The sequence below is a fragment of the Hyla sarda genome, chromosome 2, assembly GCF_029499605.1.
Source record: "Hyla sarda isolate aHylSar1 chromosome 2, aHylSar1.hap1, whole genome shotgun sequence".
NCBI lineage: Eukaryota > Metazoa > Chordata > Amphibia > Anura > Hylidae > Hyla > Hyla sarda.
Window position 1 is genome coordinate 191,620,121 of NC_079190.1, and position 24,597 is coordinate 191,644,717.

At 40.1% G+C, this 24,597-nt stretch overlaps 1 protein-coding gene across 4 annotated transcripts in view; it reads left to right on the forward strand.

Annotated features, from left to right (window-relative positions):
- Window positions 1-24,597, forward strand: part of EDAR (ectodysplasin A receptor) — a 151,788-nt gene that overhangs the window by 63,208 nt on the left and 63,983 nt on the right. For 2 of the 4 annotated variants that reach the window (XM_056556021.1, XM_056556020.1), the window contains exons 1-3: window positions 17,931-17,995; window positions 21,989-22,062; window positions 22,488-22,610. In XM_056556021.1, coding sequence (XP_056411996.1) covers window positions 17,944-17,995; window positions 21,989-22,062; window positions 22,488-22,610 — 249 coding nt within the window. In that variant the 5' untranslated portion in view covers window positions 17,931-17,943. Of the gene's footprint in view, window positions 1-17,930; window positions 17,996-21,988; window positions 22,063-22,487; window positions 22,611-24,597 lie in introns of those variants that run through there. The other 2 variants (XM_056556018.1, XM_056556019.1) reach the window with 1 other exon arrangement.

The following is a 24,597-nucleotide window of genomic DNA, read 5'->3' on the forward strand; positions in this document are numbered from 1 at the left end:
TATAGTACAGGAATAATGTACTCAGTGATGTGTGGTGACCCACAGTGATGGCGGGACCACGGGGTGTAGCAGTGTAGGTGGATGGGGCAAGATGGTATTAACCCCTGGAGCAAGGTGTTATTAACCCCTAATGTTTGTGACGCCAGAGTGGTTTTTGGGTACCAGAACCACACGAACGGTCTCTCCGCTATTTCAACCAAGTTATGGATTAACGGAGGCTTTAATGAGGTCAGATAGGTGTTATTATTTTCACAGCTAGGCCAGAATCCAGGAGAGGTGGCCAGGAACACAGAAGGACCTCGCAGCTTGTTGGGTCTCGCAGCTTGCTTGACTTCAGGCTGGACTTGACTATAGGTAGTAGTGACAGCAGACATAGACTTCACTTACTGGAAGTGACTGTAGATTTGAGGCCTTCAAGGTGCTAGACACTAGCACTGAGATCTCTGGTGTTGGCTGTTCCACTAGCACTGAGATCTCTGGTGTTGGTGTTGGCTTATGCAGAGAGCATAAGAGAGAAGAAAAAGAATTGTAATCGCCGCCCCCCTTATATAGAGGGGGCTGAGCCAAATCCCATTGGTCAAGCTGCGGATCATGTGTTAAACTGGTGTCCTCTGGGTAACATCATGTGATAACATAACATGCAACATTTCACAGGTCCTGAGATCTCACAAGTCCTTTATACTGTCTATACATTAAAACACTGACTATCCATTAAATAGAATAGATAACATCACAGTCACTGCAGGAGAGCCCCCAGGTCACTGAGGGACTCAACCTGACAGGGACTAAGTGTAGTGCAGGACATGTCCTGTACTGGGACATTACAACCCCCTCCCCCCCCACTTAACATAAGTTGCCCTCGACGCAGGTTCTGTCAGGGTTGAGGGTCAAGGTGGCCCTGGGGCCGAATGCAGTCCTGAGGCATTTTCTGCAAACAAACATCCTTTCCAGGCTGGTAAATTTCCTTTGGTAAAACCGATAACATAAGTGTCTCTGTAATAATGTCCATACATGCTCTGATTTTTGGTTACTCAACCGAGAACAGGATTAATAATGACTAGGACCATCGAATATAACTGTACTTTATGGACCTTTGCCGATGCACTTGATAACTTGACTGTGCAAAACAGTAGATTAAACACAACATAATATTTGGACTATTCATGTAACATAATACTCATGACTAGACTTAATACTATATATTAGACATGACTAGACTTAATACTTTATACGAGACATTTGCGGATTGGTTTGCCTGAGGCTTTCTGCCCAATGCCTTAGCTACTGGGGTCCCTGGGCATTTAAAACACTTCTCCCCAGAACACTATATTTAAGTTTATTCTAGACATTTTTATGCTAGACAACCTGGGAAAAATGAAAGAAGCAATCTGATTGGTTGCCATGGGCAACTGCACCACTCTTCCTCTGCACAGGTTTTGAGAAATCTCCCCCTGTGTGTACATGACTATGTGTACTTTTAAGCGTACATTGTGTGTGGTTCACTACTGTTTACTGTACATTTTATAAGATGCTGGTGGTATGGTGATATGTTGCTTCTCCTGAGTGGCTCAGGACAAACCCCTGTAGGAATACAACCAGACGCAAGAACGGTAATCCAGCGTGGGTAAGTAATAAATCCAGATTTTATTAACTCACGGTAAAAACGGTACAAACAACCAGCAGATCAGACGAGTTTCAGGCGCATGCGCCCTTCGTCAGTGACGAAGGGCGCATGCGCCTGAAACGCATCTGATCTGCTGGTTGTTTGTACCGTTTTTACCGTGAGTTAATAAAATCTGGATTTACTACTTACCCACGCTGGATTGCCGTTCTTGCGTTTGGATTTGTGTGCACCAGGCTGGGTGCGAATCCGTGTCGAGGGTGTACGGGTGGAGCGAGCTGGATTACATTGCCTAAATACTTGTCAGGAATACAACCAGACATCCGAGAAAGATTGTACACTGTGACTTTTTGGTGTACAATAACTTATATACATTTTGTTGGACCTTGACAAACATATTACAGAACCATAACATTTTAGTGTACCTCCGTAACCATTTTTATAGAACAGAATATATTACTTTAGTTATTTGCATAACAGTTCATGTACTGCTCAGTAGTCCCTGTACATTAAAGAGTTTGTGGATGTGGCCCAAGTCAGGGTCCCCCTCCTGACTTGTTTGTGCCTATGCAGAACTAATAATAAATCTCCTACACCCAGGAGTCTCTCGGCCGAAGCCGGGCACACTACTTACAAATCTTGGTTGCAAAAAGAAGAAAAACTTTTCTTGACAAGTCTGTCAGGCTCAATCCTTGAACGTTGCAGGAACCTGTCACAACAAAAAGTGTGCTAGTGCACAACAGTCAGTCTCATGACCAAGTCTGGTCAAAGTTTTTGGTTATACAAGTTAGTGGGACAAATTTCTTTCCCAGTCTCGCCTACCAGGTGCAGCCCTAGGCTGTGAGATGAACTTAGGGTTGCGAGACTGGGACCTTTCAAGTACAGCTTTAGACTGGACACAGCATCATGGTCCCCATGCCCAGGGGCGGGATGCTGGCTCTGGCGGGAACCTTTGGCACGCTTCTCGACCATCAAGTTAACCCTTGCAGGTACAGCAGATGTTTTGGTGCGCAACATGGCCTCTGTTCTGATCTTGCACATTGTTAATCCAACTTTTGCAGACTTCTTAACACCTACTTTTTTAGCACCATTATAAAAACAAATTTCAATGACAAAGTCCCGTACAATTTTCTGGTGCAAACGTTTTCGTAACTGCATGGACACACTTGAGACTGGGGGGGAGGAGGACTTGCGGTATATTGCATATGGCACACACCCATATCTTGATAACAGTGACTTGACTTGGTGGTTAAATGGTTAAGACACACACCCGTATCCTGTTCATGATGCCAAGATTGTGGTGACCCACGGTGATGGCGGGACCACGGGGTTTAGCAGTGTAGGTAGATGGGGCAAGATGGTATTACCCCAGGGGCAAGGTGTTATTAACCCGAATGTTTGTGACGCCAGAGTGGCTTTTGGGTACCGGAAGCACATGAACAGTATCTCCGCTATTCCAATGGCTAGGCAGTGAAAGGAGAGTCCACAACCAAGTTATGGTTTAACAGAGGCTTTACTGAGGTCAGATAGGTTTTATTATCTTCACAGCTGGGCCAGAATCCCAGAGAGGTCCCCAAGAACACAGAAGGACCTCGCAGCTTGCTGGGACCAATTATACTTGTGATAGAATTTGGAATCTTGACTTCAGGCTGGACTTGACTATAGGTAGTAGTGACAGCAGACATAGACTTGAATTACTGGAATGACTGTAGATTTGAGGCTTTCCAGGTTCTAGACACTAGCACTAAGATCTCTGGTGTTGGCTGTTTCTCAGCAGGGAGCATAAGCGAGAAGTGAAAGAATTGTAATGGCCGCCCCCCTTATATAAAGGGGGCTGAGCCAAAGCCCATTGGTCAAGCTGCGGATCATGTGTTAAACTGGTGCCTTCTGGGTAACATCATGTGATAACATAAAAATAACGTGACATTTCACAGGTATTTTAGATGACATCTCACAAGTCCTTTATACTGTGTATACATTAAGACTGACTATCCATAAAATTAAAAATATAACATCGCAGTAACAGCAGGGGAGACACTGCAGGAGAGCCCCCAGGTCACTGAGGGACTTAACCTGACAGGGCCTAAGTGTAGTGTAGGACATATCCTGTACTGGGACATTACAGATGTCCCAGCACAGGGATAATGTACACAGTGATGTCACAGTACATATATAAAGGACACAGTGATGTCACAGTACAGGGATAATGTACACGGTGATGTCACAGTACATATATAAAGGACACAGTGATGTCACAGCACAGGGATATTGTACACAGTGATGTCTCAGTAAAGGTATAATGTACACAGTGATGTCACAGTACAGGGATAATGTACATAGTGATGTCACAGTACAGGGATAATGCACACAGTGATGTCACAGTACAGGGATAATATACACAGTGATGTCACAGTACAGGGATAACATCCAGTGATTTCACAGTACAGGGATAATACACAGTGTTGTCACAGTACAGGGATAATGTACACAGTGATGTCACAGTACTGGAATAATGTACACAGTGATGTCACAGTACAGGGATAATGTACACAGTGATGCCACAGTACAGGAATAATGTACACAGTGATGTCATAGTACAGGGATAATAGATACAATGATGTCACAGCACAGGGAGAATACACACAGTGATGTCACAGTACAGGGATAATTCACATTGATGTCACAGTACAGGAATAATATACACAGTGATGCTACAGCACAGGGATAATATACACAGTGATGTCACAGTACAGGGATAATGCACAGTGATGTCACAGTACAGGGATAATACACACAGTGATGCTACAGCACAGGGATAGTATACACAGTGATGTCACAGTAGGGGGGAAATTAACACAGTGATGTCACAGAACAGATATAATGTACACAGTGATGTCACAGTACAGGGATAATACATACAGTGATGTCACAGTACAGGGATAATACACACAGTGATGTCACAGTACAGGGATAATGTACATAGGGATGTCATAGTACAGGGATAATGCACACAGTGATGTTACAGTACAGGGATGATATACACAGTGATGTCATAGTACAGGGATAATGCACACAGTGATGTCACAGTACAGGGATAATACACACAGTGATGTCACAGTACAGGGATAATACACAGTGATGTTACAGTACAGGGATAATATACACAGTGAGGTCACAGTACAGGTATAATACATACAGTGAAGTCACAGTACAGGGATAATACACAGTGATGTCACAGTACAGGGATAATACACAGCGATGTCACAGTACAGGGATAATGTACACAGTGATGTCACAGTATATGGATAATGTACACAGTGATGTCACAGTACAGGGATAATGTACACAGTGATGTCACAGTACTGGAATAATGTACACAGTGATGTCACAGTACAGGGATAATCTACACAGTGATGCCACAGTACAGGAATAATGTACACAGTGATGTCATAGTACAGGGATAATAGACACAATGATGTCACAGTACAGGGATAATTCACATTGATGTCACAGTACAGGAATAATATACACAGTGATGCTACAGCACAGGGATAATATACACAGTGATGTCACAGTACAGGGATAATGCACAGTGATGTCACAGTACAGGGATAATACACACAGTGATGCTACAGCACAGGGATAGTATACACAGTGATGTCACAGTAGGGGGGAAATTAACACAGTGATGTCACAGAACAGATATAATGTACACAGTGATGTCACAGTACAGGGATAATACATACAGTGATGTCACAGTACAGGGATAATGCACACAGTGAGGTCACAGTACAGGGATAATACACACAGTGATGTCACAGTACAGGGATAATACACAGTGATGTTACAGTACAGGGATAATACACAGTGAGGTCACAGTACAGGTATAATACATACAGTGATGTCACAGTACAGGGATAATACACAGTGATGTCACAGTACAGGGATAATACACAGTGATGTCACAGTACAGGGATAATGTACACAGTGATGTCACAGTATATGGATAATGTACACAGTGATGTCACAGTACAGGGATAATGTACACAGTGATGTCACAGTACAGGGATAATGTACACAGTGATGTCACAGTACAGGGATAATGTACACAGTGATGTCACAGTACAGGGATAATGTACACAGTGATGTCACAATACAGGGATAATACACACAGTGATGTCACAGTACAGGGATAATGTACACAGTGATGTCACAATACAGGGATAATACACAGGAAAAAAAGAAACATAAGGAAGTCACATGTTTGTGTAATACTTAAGTAATAGTAGAGGGAAAATGTATTAATGAGACAGCACACTGATGACCATATAGAAGAAATAATGCACACAGGTGCATTCAATCTTCCACAACCTTTCTCATAAACATCACTAACTGCACCTTATGTGGAAGAGGGTCACCCTTAGTTATCGGGCCCTATAGCAGCTGATATACTTGCCACCCTAGTAGTTACACCTATGGTAGGAACTGTACAATTGGGTTGTATAACAGCACAGGATCCCAACAACTTAGTGCTATGGCTTCCAATGTATGATCAGCACACGGCTTCACAGTATCTAATGCATTACCAAGCTCAATAAATATCAGCCATACAAACTAGAGATTCTATGTCTAAAAATAGGCAGAACTGGCTCAAGTCTCAAGAAAGACCAAACCCTAGGCATCAGAATAAACTTTAAAAGCCAACAAGAAATCCAAGATTTTATTCCTGAAACTTTTTACTGTCATCACACGTTGGTTTGGTCTGCTCCTTATATGACATACATCTACCTACGTAAATGATACTTGATACTTGGGATTGAAGTTTTAATGGAGTTAAATCCACTTTTTCCCATGTACCTTTATCTACTCGTGTCTCTGATCCATATTTTTGTTGTGACACACAAGGATTCCCAGTTTGAAGGCTGTGTGAAATATTTTCGTTGTAGTTACATGTTTTCCCACTAGAAGTCACTGACACACGTCTTAAGGTATCGCATGGCATAACAATGCTGATGAAAGACAACATGTTCCTACATGAGAAGTGCTTTTTAGTAAAAGAAATAAAAAATATGGGGTTTCACCTTTGAAGTCTGTAAAATCAGACGCTTGGTGAAAAAAACATATTACCTGTTTCCCTTTAATAATGGCCGAATGGAGCGTGAATATACACACATTCTTAGCACCTTATTTTAATTCTTAACACATGTTGGTCAACTGAAGGCAAATAACCAAGACTTATTCTTGAATATATGGAGCTGTAACTAGATTAAACAGATAACTATACTAGACTAGGAGTAGTTAAAGGGGTATTCCGGGCAAGAACATTTCATCTCCTATTCATAGGATAGGGGATAAGATGTCTGATCGCGGGGAGCCTCCCGCTATCTCCCTGCAGCACACACATTCTATGCGGGTGCTGAGTCTCTAGTTTCGGAACCCTACGGGTTTCCGGGACTGGGGACGTGACGTTACGCCACGCCCCCTCCATTCATGTCTATGGGAGGGGGTGTTACGGCCGTGACGGGTGCTGAGTCTCCAGTTTTGGAAACCTCCGGGTTTCCGAGACTGGGGACATGACGTTACGCCATGCCCCCTCCATTCATGTCCATCACGCCCCCTCCCATAGACATGAATGGAGGGGGCGTGGCGTAACATCACATCCCCAGTCCCGGAAACCCGGAGGTTTCCGAAACTGGAGACTCAGCACCCGCATAGAATGTGTGTGCTGCAGGGAGATTGCGGGGGTCTCAGCAGCGCGCTCCCCGCGATCAGACATCTTATCCCCTATCCACCTGTCTATTCAAATATTAAAGCAATTAAAATATTAAGACTATTAAAAGACTTCATACTGAATTCCTACACAATTTCAGAAGGGGAGAAAGACATATTTCTCAAAACAAGGAAAAAAGCAAGTCAGTATTTGGGGCAACTGTACATTACCAGTAGATAGTGTGCTGTTCTAGTGCATCTGTTGTATTTCTTCTGTTACAAACAATACTCTTCTTTACTTTTCATCTTCTTCCTTCCAGTTTTATGGCTATTTATTGAGCTCACCCTTCTTTTTAAAGATGTAGTGCAGAAAAAATAGGTTCTAGATAAGCACTGCTGTATTGTGGTACAGAGAGTCTTTACCACAATAGATGCACAGGACAATTTAATTGATACGAAACAATTGGACAACTCGTTGCCATGCCAACATGCGCCTTCCTTTGGTCCAATGTGAAACACCTCCTTGCGTCCTGGCTGGCTGACATGTACATCTGTGATGAAGTTACATTACAGATGCAAGTGTGAGCCAGCCAGGATGCTGGGAGGTGTTTCACGTTGGACCTGAAAAGCTGCATGTTGGCGTCGCTGTACATTGTCCCATTGTTTCAATTCAACTTCACCAAGAACAGTTATGTCTGTGTTATTATGCACAGAAAATGAAGAAGGTGAAAACATGTCATAGCAAATGGGCACATGTTTTAATAGAGGCAGCCTATAAAGAAATGCCAATGCACTTTAATGTATTCAACCTAGGATTAGGGAGGTAGACGACTTCTGACCTTCAAGACCAGCCTTGAAATATCATCTATATTCCTTCATATGTTAATGCACTGGCTGTGGATTGGTTTTCTATGGAACAGTTGACATTCCACTATAAATCTTCCAATTTTCTTCCAATATCCCAGCTCCTAGCACGTCATAGTTGACACCTGTAGCTTGTGTTCTTACGTATGACTGCCCTTCTTCAGGACTGTAGAAGCTGGATCCAAACTGAGGATTGTGTTTTTGTTGGCAAGATGAAAGTACTGTCCAAAATCAAAGCTAGACAGCGGATGTTTTTGTTGTATGGGCACTTGAAGAAAGAAGAATGTTTCCATTTCATGAATCATTGTGCAATGTACTTTTCTATCAGTGTGAACTAGACTTGCAGGTGCATCAACATAACCTTTGCTGTCAATAACTGAAGTTTCTGAACCAGTATAAAAGAATAAGGATGTTATTTTTTTTATGTCGATATCATTTGAAGAATGGAGTGAAGAAGTGTTATTTCTTTGTCATTAAACTCAGATTATAGGATTATAGTCCTATGGTACTATTATGTGAACATCATATTGTAGGGTTTTTGAATTGTAGGATTATGGCATGGTGTGCACAGTGTGGCATAGTTATTTGGACATAATAGAATTATTCTACTCTCTATACACATAGCAAGAGGTCTGCACAAATGTATTTGGCACTGTTTGTCATGTGTGCACAATGTTATCACTTATTGACAACATTAACTTTCCAAATACATTGAATATCCATTGAACATGCAGATTTAGAACAGTTAATTCCTAATCCCAACATAAAACTATTAACTAATCCAACAAAATCCTTAGCTATACTGTATGTACACTACCAGCCAATGTCCCTTTCTTTGAATCACTGAACAAGGCTTTAAAGGGTAACCCCCGCATTGCTTTCCAGCCTATTCAAAAGGTCTCTTGGATAGAACTGGATGCTGTATGGTTGCCTTGTCAACCCAAGCACCCAGCATGTGCAGTATCTGTACAAATTGTACAAACAGAACGTAAGAAAGTGCAATACTAAGGTTAGGCTTTCCAGAGGTATTCCAGCTGAAGAAGTTTTCCCCACAAGATAGGGGAAAAAAGCTAATCTGTATTGGTATGATAAATCGGACTCCCTTCAATCAATAGAAAGAAGGTGAAATGTCCTGTAGAATGAACAGAGTGCATGCACAGAGCACTCCATTTATTCTCTAAGGGGCTTCTGAGCATTGCCAAGCACTTAGCTTGGCAATGCTCAGAAGCCCCTAGAGAATGAATAGAGCCTTGGTTGTGCATGTGTAGTGTTCTTCATTTATTCCAAGGGACATTTTCTTCTTGTTCTCAGGATCAGTGGGGGCCCAGTGGTTGGATCACCCTTGATTAGCTTGTTATGTCCTTTCCTGTGGATAGTAAATAACTTCTTCAGATGGGAATACCACTTTAATCAGGCATATATCTGATAGTGAATGCTACTTAACAAATGTTTTCCAAAAAAGAATATAATAGTATAAAAGTCATATTTTTAATACTATGTTTACCAGGTTTATTTCACAAGAAAAAAATCTATTAAATCAGTTTCATAAAAAAAAAAAAATTAAATATGCGGTTCCCATGATATTTGGGGACAAAACCTTTCATTTATAAACCCCTTTATTAACATTTAGATATGTATTTCTCAGTATAGAGCAAACAATACCTTCAATATAGAAATAGAAATCCCTTCATAGAAATTTATAGGAAAAACATCATGTATATAGACATGTTATATGTAGCACTGGATAGACAAAGCATAAAGGTGTTCTGTTAACTGAAAACATATAAAGATGGCAAAACTATACAATCTTTGTTCTAAATGATGTGCAGATAGTCCATAAATGGCATCCAGAGTGGCAGATAAGGTGGGTAGCTACCACAGTGAGTGGGTTGACAAGCTTCCTCTTTTATGTTACACGCTTACAGTTAGAGCATTTCCAGACATGCCCACCTGGGTCATACAAGTAATGATCACATCTGCACTGACTCCTACAAAGGTGAACAAAGGCTCATTTTACAGTCTGAGTAGTTGACACAGAATCATTTATAGAGCGATATGGAAATTGCACATCCATACATCTGTTCACATAATGAGTTTCATTCATTTTTTTCTGAATAACCTAATCCACACACTCCATTAATTCCTGCTATTACATTCTGCTATTTGTTGGGTTAATAATTCTTAACTGTCGGAGCTGTGACTTTTACTCTATGACCAATTATCCGTGATGGACTTAACATTCACAGAGCAACGATAAGACATTGCAGCCGATGCCATTGCCCACATCTGTAGGGCTATTCACATACGTTCTATATCATAGGCTTATAACAAAAAAGCCTATGTCCGGTGATAAAACAACATCTGATACGTATACAATATATGTATACAACATACAATTTAACATGATGCCCCTTGTCCTCATAATATACCCTCCTGTTTGCTTCTGTCAGTTAAATGACACATATTTTAAAGGAAACCTGTCACCATCTAATCTTCAAGGTTCATGTTATAGAGCAGGAGGAGCTCAGTAGATTCATATATTATTATTTGGGAAAAGATTCCATAAAACCATGAAACTTATTGATTGATCCCTGCTCTTTTGTGGGTTTGGAGTCCATTGGGCAGTCTCACTGAATAATTGACAGCCTTTTCTGTATGAGTATACATACAAATAGGGCTGTCCACTGGACCCCTAAGTCCACAATGAGCAAAGAGTTAAATTAATAAAGTACAAATGTGAACATTCCCAAAGAATTAGCTGCATTCGGTGGACTTTTCTGGAACAGCATACATCAAAGTGGTCATATAGAGAGTATTCCCCTAAATTCCCACTGTGGGTCTAAATTCAAAAGTGTTGTAAAACTTACTGGATATACAACAGTTAAAGGGGTATTCCAGCCATAGACAACCTATCCCCTAAACAAAGGATAGAGGATAAGATGTCTGATCACGGGGTGGCGCCGCTGGATAGGGGATAAGATGTCTATGGCCGGAATAGTCTTTAAATTCTTGATGAAGCATTACTGGGTGGAGTAGAAATGGCCATTTTACTAAAGGTCCACATACATAAAATACATCAAGTTTATTAAGCTGCATATTGGTGAGTGCCATGGAATTTCTTTCTGATTTATACAATTCAGATTATTTCGTACTCTCCACTGCGCACCACTACAATGTTGTAGCACTATACCTATTGAGATACCCTATAGTCTCAGCTAGGGCTGCTATATTGACAATGAAGGACTGTGCTATGAGTGTAGTAGCAGGGGCCAACTATTTCTGTTTCTCTTCATATTATGTAAAGGAAAAAAAAGAGTCTTCTCTAAAGGAATAATTAATTTCAAATTTTGAATAGTTAATAGCCCAATAAATTATATAAGAACTGCATGCAGCTCATGAATGCTCCAGATTTCCGTCTCACTTCACTTAAAATGTAAGTTTGACCAAATTGCAGCATATTCATACATAACAGGGTGCAGGATACTACGGCATGCTGTTCTCTGGGGTCTGTGTGATGTAGGTTAACAGTTTAGATTTTTTTTTATCATTATGGATTATAGAAATGAATGCACTGAATACATAAAGACTTACAATGACAATGATCATTATTGACAAGTGCCTTCGCAAACGTAAAGTTTCCGGGAGAACACTCCATATGTTTAATGCAAATCTAAGTTACTCAGCCTTGACCATTTCAACATATGGAAATCAAGCTGAATTACAGTATTATAGTATAGGCATGGAATATGGACCGATATAGCTGCAATATATACTACCTGTATATTGATTTATATGCTTTGTGTTGTATACTTAGGCTTATATCATTTATAAATGTACTCATTATTTCGCTCATATATGAATTATGTACAATTTTCCCCATTTGGTTTAAAGTTTTAGGTACAACTTTGTAAAATTGGCCCTTTATCTTAGATCTAAGGTGGCATTACCAAAACAAGATAGACATACTGTATACCGTTATGCTTGTTCAGGGTCAGGAATCACTCATGTAATATCAGTTTTACCTCATATGGAACCCTCACTTGATTTTAGAGGGGCAAGTTAGTAGATATACAATCGATTCAGGAGAGGACTACCATTATGGGAAAATAGAAGTGTACCTGTTTTTACTATATACTTTCCACCGAAAGATACACTCCAGTGACAAGGTCCAGTATAATGCAGGCTTTGGTCTTTATTGTGTACAGGAACACACGTGCAACGTTTTGGCAAGGAAGCCTTTTTCAAGCATGACAAAAAATCCACATATCAAACTTCAAACTTATATATACAGAGACTGCACATGATTGGTGCACAAACAGGTGTTATACATCATTCATTAGTATAGAGACCAACCCCTCAGCCATGATAGGCTGAAGGCACTGGTCATGTGTTACACATGTGTCAAACTTTGTAAACATATACAATAAATATAATAAACAATCAAACACATTGTGATATGTATTGGCCAATCGGTATGGAAGAAGATGGGGAGTCCGCATAGTAAAAAATCTCATTACCGATCTGCGCTGCAACACTGCATTCATCCTCGCTTCTCACATGGCTTCTGTTTGTAAATAAAACCTCTGTGGCTGCGTGGACTCAATCCACGTCAGTCTCCGTCATCTTCATTTATGAGCAGATCACTCTACTATTGTCGTCTATCAGTCGCTTCACTGTGGGATACAGCGCATGCGGCAACCTAAAGCGCATCTCTGCCGCTCCCTGAGTGGAGACCGCCGACCCCGAACAGAACGACGTGCATGCACAGACAAGCTGCGCGTGAGTATCCCATCAGTAGGACCCGGCAATCACCAAGCAGGGAGTCCCCATGACCATGCCTCTATAGTGATGATGTCTATAGAGGTGTGGTCACGGGGAGTCCCTGCTTGGGGATCGCCGGGTCTGGACTGATGGAATACTCATGCACAGCTTGTCTGTGCGTGCACATCGTTCGGGGTCGGCGGTCTCCACTCAGGGAGCGGCGGAGATGCGCACAAGGTTGGCGCATGCGCTGTATCCCACAGTGAACCGTCTGAGACAATGATAGTAGAGTGATCTGCTCATGAATGAAGATGACAGAGACTGACGTGGATTGAGTCCACGCAGCCGCAGAAGTTTTTCTTTTTTTTTTTTTACAAACAGAAGCCATATGAGAAGCGAGGATGAATGCAGTGTTGCAGCGCAGACCAGTGCCTTCAGCCTATCATGGCTAATGAATGATGTATATCACCTGTTTGTTCACCAATCATGTGGATTCTCTGTATATATAAGTTTGATGTGTGGATTTTTTGCCATGCTTGAAAAAGACTTTGTAGCCGAAACGTTGCATGTGTGTTCCTGTACACAATAAAGCCTGCATTATACTGGACCTTGTCACTGGTGCTGTATCTTTCGGTGGAAAGTATTCAGAGTGTAGCTGTGGTGAGCTTTTGGATACTTGAGGTCATCCAGTGCTGATCCTTTCCCTGGATTTGCTTTTACTATATATGTATGTATATATATATATATATATATATATATATGTATGTATATGTATATATCTAACGCTATATTTCTAATACTATATATCTAATGCTTGTACTATATATCTAATGCTATGTATCTAATGCTTTTATTATGTATCTAATGCTTTTCTATTGTATCTAAATGCTTAAATTACATTACAGCATGTATAATGGCATGCTCACCCAATTTCCTTAAAACAAGACATTCCACAGTCCACAGTCCACTCTGATTGGCAATAAAGTTTAAAAACCTTATAAGCTACAAGTGAAATCTAACCAATCAGGCAATGTTGGTGAAAAGGTAATAAAAAAACGGACATCTCTTTCTAGGGATGAGTCTCTCTACTTTTCTTGTAATGTAAGGATGCTCATATATGTACATCGATGTATTCATAATAAACTACCTTAATAACTGGATACTTGAGTGTTGATTGATCTTAGGAGAAGAGATAATTCTTTACAACTACCAATTTACTATTCCTTTCTGGAAACAAAAAAAGCCTTAAAGGGGTACTCCACCCCTAGACATCTTATCCCCTATCCCAAGGATGGGGATAAGATGTCTAATCGCAGGGGTCCCGCCACTGGGGACCCCCGTGATCTGCCTGCTGTACCCCACATTCATTTAGAGCATCGGGTGCAGCGCCGGAGGCTCTTGACATCATGACCACACCCGCTTGTGATGTCATGGCCACACCCCCTCAATGCAAGTCTATGAGAGGTGGCGTGACAGCCGTCAAGCCCCTTCCCATAGACTTGCATGGAGGGGGCATGGCCATAACGCCCCTAGTGGGGCGTGACCGTGACATCATGAGCCAGTCATCCACCAAGGAGCGAAGTTCACTCCGTGCACCGGATGTCTAGGATGCCGCAACCAAGATAGCAGGGGTCCCCAGCGGCAAGACTCCCGCGATCAGACATCTTATCCCCTATCCTTTGGATAGGGGATAAGATGTCTAGGGACAGAGTACCCCATTAAGCACAGATGGTTATACAAAAACTTTGTTATAGGAAAAGACATAGTTAATGAAACAATTACAATTTAAAGTTAAAGAAAACAAATACAATTCTACATAAAGATCTGTATCTTTCTAAGATCTGATTTATATGCAGGTCATACACACGCCTATTTAATTAAATTGAGACTGAATGGATGTTTTCACTTTCACCATTTTCCCCTTAGATTACTTACCTCAAATCATCAAATCATGTGTACCCTCTTCTTTTGCTTATTTGAAAGGACTTTGGGTAGAGTTATTTTTATGTAAATCCTATCTACGCAAACATACAATACTCATTTCTTCAGCTCTGTAATACCATTTCACTGAGCCCGTCCCCAGTCACTTGCTCTATGGAAAATTTCAATTAATAGAATCCAGTAAATGAGCAATGACAACGGCTTAAAATTCTGAGGTCTCTAGTGCATCCTAACATCTGGCATGCATGCGTTTTACGGGATATAAGTAGAGCCATTCAATTTACTAGCCGGCTTTATCTGGTCATAAAGTCTTATATTCCTCCAGACATAATATGCCTCCTAGAGACATCATTCACACAACATCTCCAGTCCAGGATTTGTCAGAATTTTGTTAACACACTATTGACCTTTTCTAGATGCAGCCAAAACCCATTTTTGTATTTTTATATTATCTGTGAAGATGACTTCACACTAAATCTGCCAAGAAAATACTACAAAGGGTAAAAGAATAGATAAATGTAAAGTTACAATGTAGTAAAGTTATGACACATCACCTCCATCTCCTGTTTTTTTTTTTCCGAGGGACTTTCCATTCTTAAAAACTGTTTTAGTACATTTTGAGTGAAATCATCATTTAATTATACATTATACATCCTGGACTTCCTGACACTAAAAATGCATTACTTTAATAGTCACAGGAAGAAACCATAGGTGATTTAGGTTATTCATGGGCGCATTAGGTTATATTTTTCTCAGAGGGTTTTTCTGGCATAAGGACGGCTAGGGAAGACCTCAGTAACAGTAGCAGTAACTCGCCTTGGGGAAAACTGGTGAGTATGACTTTTGTTTCAGGGTGTTGTATGGATTAGAATAAAGGTTCTTCATATTCCCATGGAAAAACAACAATCATGTCCTTGGGTTGTGCATGATATTGCAGCTCAGGTCCATTCAGGTAAATGATCCCTAAAAATGGTACCTGACACATCCATGACTGAAGTGGTACTATTTCGAGGTAAAAAGCAAACTCTTTTTATCTCATACCACATGCCAAGGATGTATGTAGATGTATAAACTTGAGACTTTTTAAGGTATAGTATATGGAATGCACTTACACATACTGTATGACCGGTGTCTCAAACAGTCCATTGTGTTACTACTACATACTGTATTTGTAGTTTTACTGAGTGAACTGGACTAGATTATGCCATAGTTGCTAGTCTTGTGCACCTTTAGAACCATCAAGAGGAACATATTCAGGGGTACTCCGCCCCTTGACATCTTATCCCCTATCCAAAGGAAGATAAGATGTCTGATCACGGGGTCCTGCCGCTGAGGACCCCCGCTATCTCCCTACTGCACCTGGCATTTATTTAGAGTGTTGGGTGCAGCATCCGTGGGCTCGTGACGTCACGGCTACGCCACCTCAATGCAAGTCTATGGGAGGAGGCGTGGCCGTGACATCACGAGCGGACGTGGCCGTGACGTCACGAGTCTCCACCTCGCATTAGCAGTCATCCGGCACGTAGCGAAGTTCGCTTTGTGCACGAGATGTCTGGGGATCAGACATCTTATCCCCTATGTTTTGGATAGGGGATAGGATGTCTAGGGGCGGAGTACCCCTTTAAGCCAGATTTGACATGAGACATGCGGATGTTGCTTTGTGCATCATGATGCACTTTGGCATGTACTCCAATAGAGGTGAGAGGTTTAAGGCAGTTGTGAGGCTACATTTTCCCATACATGTCTATTACCATGTGACTCCAGTACAGAATATTTGATCTGGGGACAATGCACTAAAGATGTCATCTACCCCTTGTCTTCTAATGAACTTTTTGAGAGATTTGGAACACTTTGGGGTTAATGATGGCTCTGAAAGGAATTATTAGACCACAGTGTTATCAGGATGTTAAGAACAGCTTTTGGTTTTATGAAACGTGTTTTATTAAAGGGGAATGGTGTCATAATAAATAATGTAGAACACTACAGTATAACTGGAGTGTGAACATATTGGATTTCACTGGGAGATCAAAATTGAAAACATTTGTTCATGAAAAGCAAAGTGGATGCAACATGGTGATTATATATTCTAGGTGGAGTTTTACTATAGTGATATAAACTATATCTGACATAAAATTCCCTTGTAACGTCAGTCTCTTGAATAGGAAACAGTCAGTTCGATGTAATGGTGCTCAGTAGTATAGTATAAGTGACGCCCATTCTAGTAGAAGCCAAAGCATGCTGTCCTCTGAAGTAGATCATTTTCGTGTTGTCAGTGTTGGTTTACTATAACATGATAAAAAGTCCCTGAAGCTCCATCTCCCACGTCTTTATTTTGCTCTCCTATTCTCACGCTGTCTCCTGTTGCTGTCATGTATTAAACTCCTACTGTATGACCCTATGGTCTTTGCGTGGTGCCATAAACTGATTGGCTTGTTATGCGAGTCTATTTGCGCAATGATAGTGAGTGGCTGACTATAAATGGAGTGGTTTGAGGTTCACTTTTCTAAAGTTACTCCAATACTTAACTAAGGGAAGAGCATGCCAGAATGTTACTCACCTCAGTACACATCCTACCACAACAGCCACCGCTTCCTACTGCCCAATTGTAAGTACTCACCTCGCTTTTTCTGCTATAGATTTTTTTTCTGGCATATGTGTGGCCATTTTATTTTCACTCAGTAATTGTAGACATGTGACTGTGGGGCTTTGGGAATTACGAGAAATAGGAAAATCGTATACTGAATCTTGTTACAAAGCTATACAGCCCGTTTCTAATGATTTTGCCACTATGCCAGCCTCCCAGCCTAGAGTGATACTTACCGACAGAGTCATTAAAGGACATATGGTTTCCTAAACACTAGGTTAATTGCAGGTTCTATTAGTTAAGTAACAGTTTCTCAAAGACCTTTGTGTATTTCATTGCTAAGTTTTTATGTGGGTGGAAAAGAGGCAGGGCTGCCAGATCCCTCACCTCACCAGTCAGAGAGAATAAAAGGAAATAAATGCTGATGTTCAAATCCCAAAATACGATTGTCTTGACTGGATAAATGCCTGCACTGCCTTCTGTCCAGGATTTGCGTCTTCTCTGTCAATTATTGTGTAAGTATTCCTAAGCAGCAGGTATAGGGGATGTTGCCTTTACATCAGCTATTATTTGTATGATACATAGTCTAGATATATCTATGGGGAAGTAATAACACCAAATATGATTACGTGAATGTAGATGAGATAGCTTTGCCTTGTTTATAAACTTGTATGACTGACAGCTTGGCACTGGGAGGGAGGCACATTGATCTGACAACTCTTTATAAGAGAAGGTATGGTAATCTCTCTTATCCACCTTTATCGCCAGGAGCTACAGAGGGAATGCTCACTACACGATGTACAGTATAGGGTTAATATGATGCGCACTGAGGAAATATTGGCCATAACAATAATATTTAAACCTGAACATATTCTATGATGTAACTTTTAATCTAACGATGAAATGGAAATGGAGATGTGACAAGTTCATTGCTCTTAAAGAGACAGTAACATCTTATGTAACTTAGCTCATACCACTTTCTTCTTTGTGAAACAATATATGTCTGTTTAGCATGTTTCATTATCATTTAACCATTTGTATCCACATAAAAGAAATGATATGTTGCAGGTTCATATTCATTTCCTCCTATTGTAACTGCTGACACTGCTGGCGGTTATAACCAGGTGACAGCTTTTATGGTTGCCTGTGTCTGCAGTATGTTATGGGACAAAGAGGGCTGGGAATTTCTTCTGCAGGGAAAGCAAGAAGATTTTGAAATTCCTTAAATTGCAATTGCCTCCACTTCCAAAGAGATTGATTCCCATAATAGAACTATGCAGCAGAATAGGATGGCGCTAAATAAATGACTAGAATACATAATTCAGACTAGACTGTCTTAGAATATACATGGATATGGCCAAATCCATATACAGATGTTACCGTTACCATTGAAGGCCATTCCTACGTATTGATAATGACTGTACTACACCAGTGTCTTTATGTTACATTTGCTAAAGCATTACCTCAGGTAAAAGCCAGTATTCTTCAAAGGAATCCAGATTAATATTCCCACTGACGCTCCTTTGCCAAGTCAATTTACCTGCTGTGTGTATTCTCTGATCTCTTATTATTCTTGACATTTGTGTCAAATGCTATGAGGAAGTTAACCCAAGGCACAAAGGAGGGTGCGCTTAGGCACAGAGCAGTGTTTCTTTTGCTCACACCCTGCTGGCCATGCACTTACCTCATAGTTACAAAGCAGGTGAACTTGGCATGTACCGGGCATCAAATGTACAGTATTTAGTTTTGTCTATTAAAGAGGCACTCCAGTGGAAAACATTTTTTTTTTTTTTTTTTTTATTAACTGGTGCCAAAAAGTTAAACAGATTTTTAAATTAGCATAAACAAAGACAGGGAAATGGGGAGAGCACACAAGGGGCTATATCACCTAGCAATATGCGCAGCAAGGTTCTCGGTGACCTCCGGTCAAAGTCTCCTGTGGGGTGCACGTACATAGATATGAAGCATAGAAATGAAATAAGCAAAAAGCACGTAAGTGCACTCACCGCAAGGCAGAGACACTCGGGCTAGTGACGGGTAGCCGGGTCACGGCATAGGCGCTGGTGAAGTGTGGCGCTCGGAGGCGTAGCCTCCGAGCGCCACACTTCACCAGCGCCTATGCCGTGACCCGGCTACCCGTCACTAGACTTCTGGACCCGACTGTCTCTGCCTTGCGGTGAGTGCACTTACGTGCTTTTTGCTTGTTTCATATTTTTAAATTACTTCTATTTAAAAATCTCAATCCTTCCAGTACTTTTCAGAGGTATCAGCAGAGAGCACTGTGGTCAGACAGAAAAGAACTATACAACTTCCTCTGTAGTATACAGCAGCTGATAAGTACTGGAAGGATGAAGATTTTTAAATAGAAGTCATTTACAAATCTGTTTAGCTACCGTATCTGTCACCAGTTGATTCGAAAAAAAATTGTTTTCCACCGGAGTACCTCTTTAACTTTTTTATTCAACTTTGTATCACAGCGATGAACTAGGAAGTCATTAAAATGTTGTTACATATATAACAACAAAAACAAATATAACAAGCACAGCACAAACTGGGGTAACTGTAATTCATGTATTCGGTTCACAAGAACACAGGAACCTCTTTAGGGTGGGGACATACGTCTTTGAGATTACTGTTTTCAGGCAATGAATTGTGAAACATACTTTTTAGAGACTTTTCATACAATAAAACATGTAACAGGGCACACTCGTCACTTATATAAAGTTAGAAAAAAAGGCCTTCTGTTCCTCTTACAGTGTCATTCAATGGTATGCAATGCATATAGTATTTTGACTCAACCCTATTCAAGTGAATGGGTCTGTGCCGCAGCATATTATTAGACAAACCTGATGGACTAGGGTAGTGCTGCTTCCTGCTAAATATATATCTTCTTGTTTATCTGATCTTATTCAACCCTCAGAGTTGGCCATTTTAGACCACAGTTGCATTGACAATAAATTGTAATAGTGTGGGGATTTTGGGTTGTTACCAGACTATTTGTGAGTTTGGGCTACAGAAACCCATCAAATTCCAGTTCTAACTGCTTGGTAGCAAACTCAATAATACCAGTGGTCCATTCTTGTAAACAGCCCTGGCCCATCAGTACATGCTCATGTCTCCCCTACCCTGCTCAAACCAAGTACCGCTGTTCCCATTGGTAAGGACTTTATTGCCAAAATCAGAAACAGTTCTTATATTGCAAGGTACATATAGGATGGTGTATTTATAAGTGTAAATGTCACGGCAAGGAACAGTTATATGTAGACAATTAGTAAAACTAAGATGCAGATCATGCAGGTACTGAATTATAACGGAATTATGAAAAGTATAGTATTACAAAGTACTTTTATTTAAAAAGCTGTAGTCTTATGCGAACATAGAAGGCCTACAGGCACAGCAAGCAGGAGTTTCTCGTGGCTAGACGCGTGGGTAGCACTTACCCCTTAACTATTACTGATACGCACCTGGAATTAACCTTACACCCTGAGGATGTTCTTTTTTTCACCACAACTTCCTGCTTTGGTCTCTTGGTCTTAATCAAAAAAAGACGGATATCATTGTAGATTTACACGGTTCACGGTCTTAGAGAGTTACATAGAAGTAGCTGACATTTTATATATCAGGCATTGAAGAGGAATATTTTTTTCATCACTGCAGGTTACTATAAAATGTGCTTTACTTGTGATTTATTCATGTATTAGTAGTGTCCTGCCATTGCTATATATTCTGTAGTAATATGATTTATGTATATTAACACTGTTGGGACTTGCTGAAGCTGGAGCAGAAGAATATAGGCAGTTATCAGTCTTACACAACACTGCAGCCCAGATTTATTCTCTTTTGTCTTTTCGCCATGCATGGGTTAAACAAATATTGTTAATTACACACCTTTGGCGCGGTCTCAGTATAATAAACCTTACAATAAACACTTCACAGCTTCTGTCAAATAGGCGCACGATTTACCTTATTATGAAGGGAACACCACATTTCTGTTAAGACAAAAAAGAAAAGCTTTGATAGGAAATTTGGATTTGGCTTCTCTTACCATTTGTCGATCCATGAGTAATTTCTTTTCAACAAGTTGGCATACGGAATGGCTTAAACGTACCTGTTGCGACTAGTTTTCTAGCTTAAAGCAAGGTAGAAGGAAAAGTATATGTATTAAGAGATAATCCCTTATCATTCTAGCAAAGTGTCAGTTGAAGTCAAAGTATAGTCAGAGAGCAAGTCAATCCCACATGAAAGGCGGCTCGGAAGGATAATGTAATATGGAAATGCTTCAATTTACATCCAATATTATCTCTATTACGGCCATCATCTATTACAGCCATCATTTTGGATGCAGTATTTTAATTTAGTTTTGTTCCAGCAAGATTAATACAAAGATATAGATATAAGTATATCAGGGGCATACTACATAATACATGGGTGATAAAAAATAAAGTTAATTTCATCAAAAATAAATATTTAATTATTAATTAGTAAAATATGTATATATTTTTTTACAGGTGCCACACACCACCGATATAATATGAGCAAACAAGGTGAATGGAAATTGACCCATATATTCCCAGTTCTAATGGTATGTATAACACACTTCTATGTCATGGGTAAAGATATTTCCAGATCAAAAGGGACCATTCACTATAGAAGGATCTGCTCTTACATAGTTGCACGTTGCTATGTTTTCTAGAGGAGGGGTTTGTATTATCTGTTGAAAAGTTGATCTACCATTTTTTTTTTCAGTCATTGTCAGGTTTTTTATTTTTTATTTTTATTTCATGTGAACTGGAATCCAAACAGGCCTCAGATCATGGCAGAGATCAATTGGTGTTTTTTTTTATAGAAACTTATGGCATTGTCATCCAGGATGTCAACCTTCAAAAAAAAATTTGGAATTACAGGGTTACCAGAAATGAAATAAACACTACAGGGATATTAGTGGGATAACATTTGAAAGTATTTATTTCCCTTGTGCAACATTATTGTTTGATCTTACTACTGCAGGTGTCCCTGGTATATACAGCTCTAGCTGAGTACTCCAATTGTGGTGAAAATGAATATTATAACCAGACAACGGGTTTGTGCCATAGCTGTCCAGAATGTGAACCAGGGGAGGAGCCATATAATGTAAGTAACCAGTCAAAACACTGCATCTTAGTGTTATCAAGCCACATACATACTATATCTACTTTACAAGATATTACATATTTTAAAGATGCTGCCATGTCCCTCCCATGAGGGTCTATATTTACCTTTTTACTATATATCTGTTTATATCTATTCCCATTTACTGGAAAACAATTACTAATGTACATATAGTTTACAGCAGAAAATAACAGGAACATCTACCTACTTGTCTATAGTCTGAATCTGTTTACTGCTGCCAACTCTTAAGAGCTTTAATCATGGGGCAATGATTGTCGAACAATCCTTATTATTATTCATATTCCCAATCATTACATTCTGTAAACATGGCCAATTTTCAAACAACAAACATGAAAATGCTTGTTTATCATGGACCGCATCTTTTATGTGGGCATAAAAAGATAATTTGTTGGCTGTACATATAATGTTGTAAAGTGGTATTTGTGGATGATCACCTGAACAATTATTCGTATAAACCCTTCACAGTCATTAGAACATAGAGTAAATGGGTTCTTTTTATGGGTAGTAATACAGCAAGTGTGGGGGTGGGGTAATTTATTAATACCAGCATTACATATGTTAGACCTAATAAAATGTGTTAAGTTCATTAAGAGATAAATGGCTTTTGAGAAATATGTCACATCAGTGGCTGTCTATGTGCCATGAATTTATTTCTGTGGCAGCTATGAGCTGGAATTGGTTTCAGCTACAAATGACACCAATTTATGGTGTAGATTAGAGTAAATGTGAGGGCCTGTAGGAGGACATGCCAAATCCACCAATCCCAGCATATTTAGGAGTTGTCTCATGCAGCTAAATAAGTTATGCCTTATGTGAAATTAAACTTATTTCAATGTACAAGTGTATATATATATATATATATATATATATATATATATATATATATATACTTCTTAGGCTTCTTCCACACTGCCGTTAGGACATGGCAGTGTGACAGCCGTCAGGGGAGCCGGGGAGAATAGTGGGAGAAAAATTACTGCATGTACCATGTACTTTTTCTCCTGCTACTCCCGCTAAAAAATAACGGCACTTGACGGACCTCATTATAGGAAACGGGATCACTTGGGACCTGTTATTGCCTGTTGTGCCCTGTCCCGATAACGGCTGTTAAAGGCTCAAAATAAAGGGGCCTAACGGCCATTTACGAGGGTCGCTCAACCGCAATGTGAAAGTAGACTTAATTGCCCATGTGCCTGCTCTGTTTTGATAACCTGCTGCCCATGGTTACGACCCACTAAGGTGGTCACACATGCCCTGTTCAACTGCATTCACCTAAGAGGGAGATTTCTCTAAACCTGAAAACCTGTGTAGATGAAGAGTGGTGCAGTTGCCTGTAGCAACCAATCAGATTGCTTCTTTAATTTTTTACAGGACTCTTTAAAAATGAAAAAAGCTATCTGATTGGTTGCTATGGACAATGGCACCCCACTTCCTCTACAGAGGTTTTAAAAAATCTTCCCCCTAGTCTGTTCAGTAAGTACTGGCGCTGGGTTCACACCACAATTTTGCAACACAGTTCCCGTATACGTTTTCAATTTGAAAACCATATGCATTGACTCTCCATTGAAAACCATATGCCAAAAGATGCATCAGGTTGTGTCCGCTTTGCATCCTGTACATTTTTGTCAGTTTTTTTTCTGTACCCAAAGCCGTAGCCTTACCACGGTTTTTGGTCTGGGTAAAAAAACGTATTGAAACTTATTAAAAAATTTTTTACCATGAGAGTCAATGGGAACCGTACAGAACCATATGTGTGTACGGTTCCATCCGGTTTTCACCATACGGTTTTTGACTTTGCACTGGTTTTTTTCTTGGAATTTTAATCACACAAGTGAAACTTTATTCATAATGGAGTGAAAAATAAAAAATGTATATGTTTTTTTTCTTAAAATTTGTACACACGTTTTGATACGTTTTAGTCAGGTTTTAAGGAATCCGTTTTATTTTT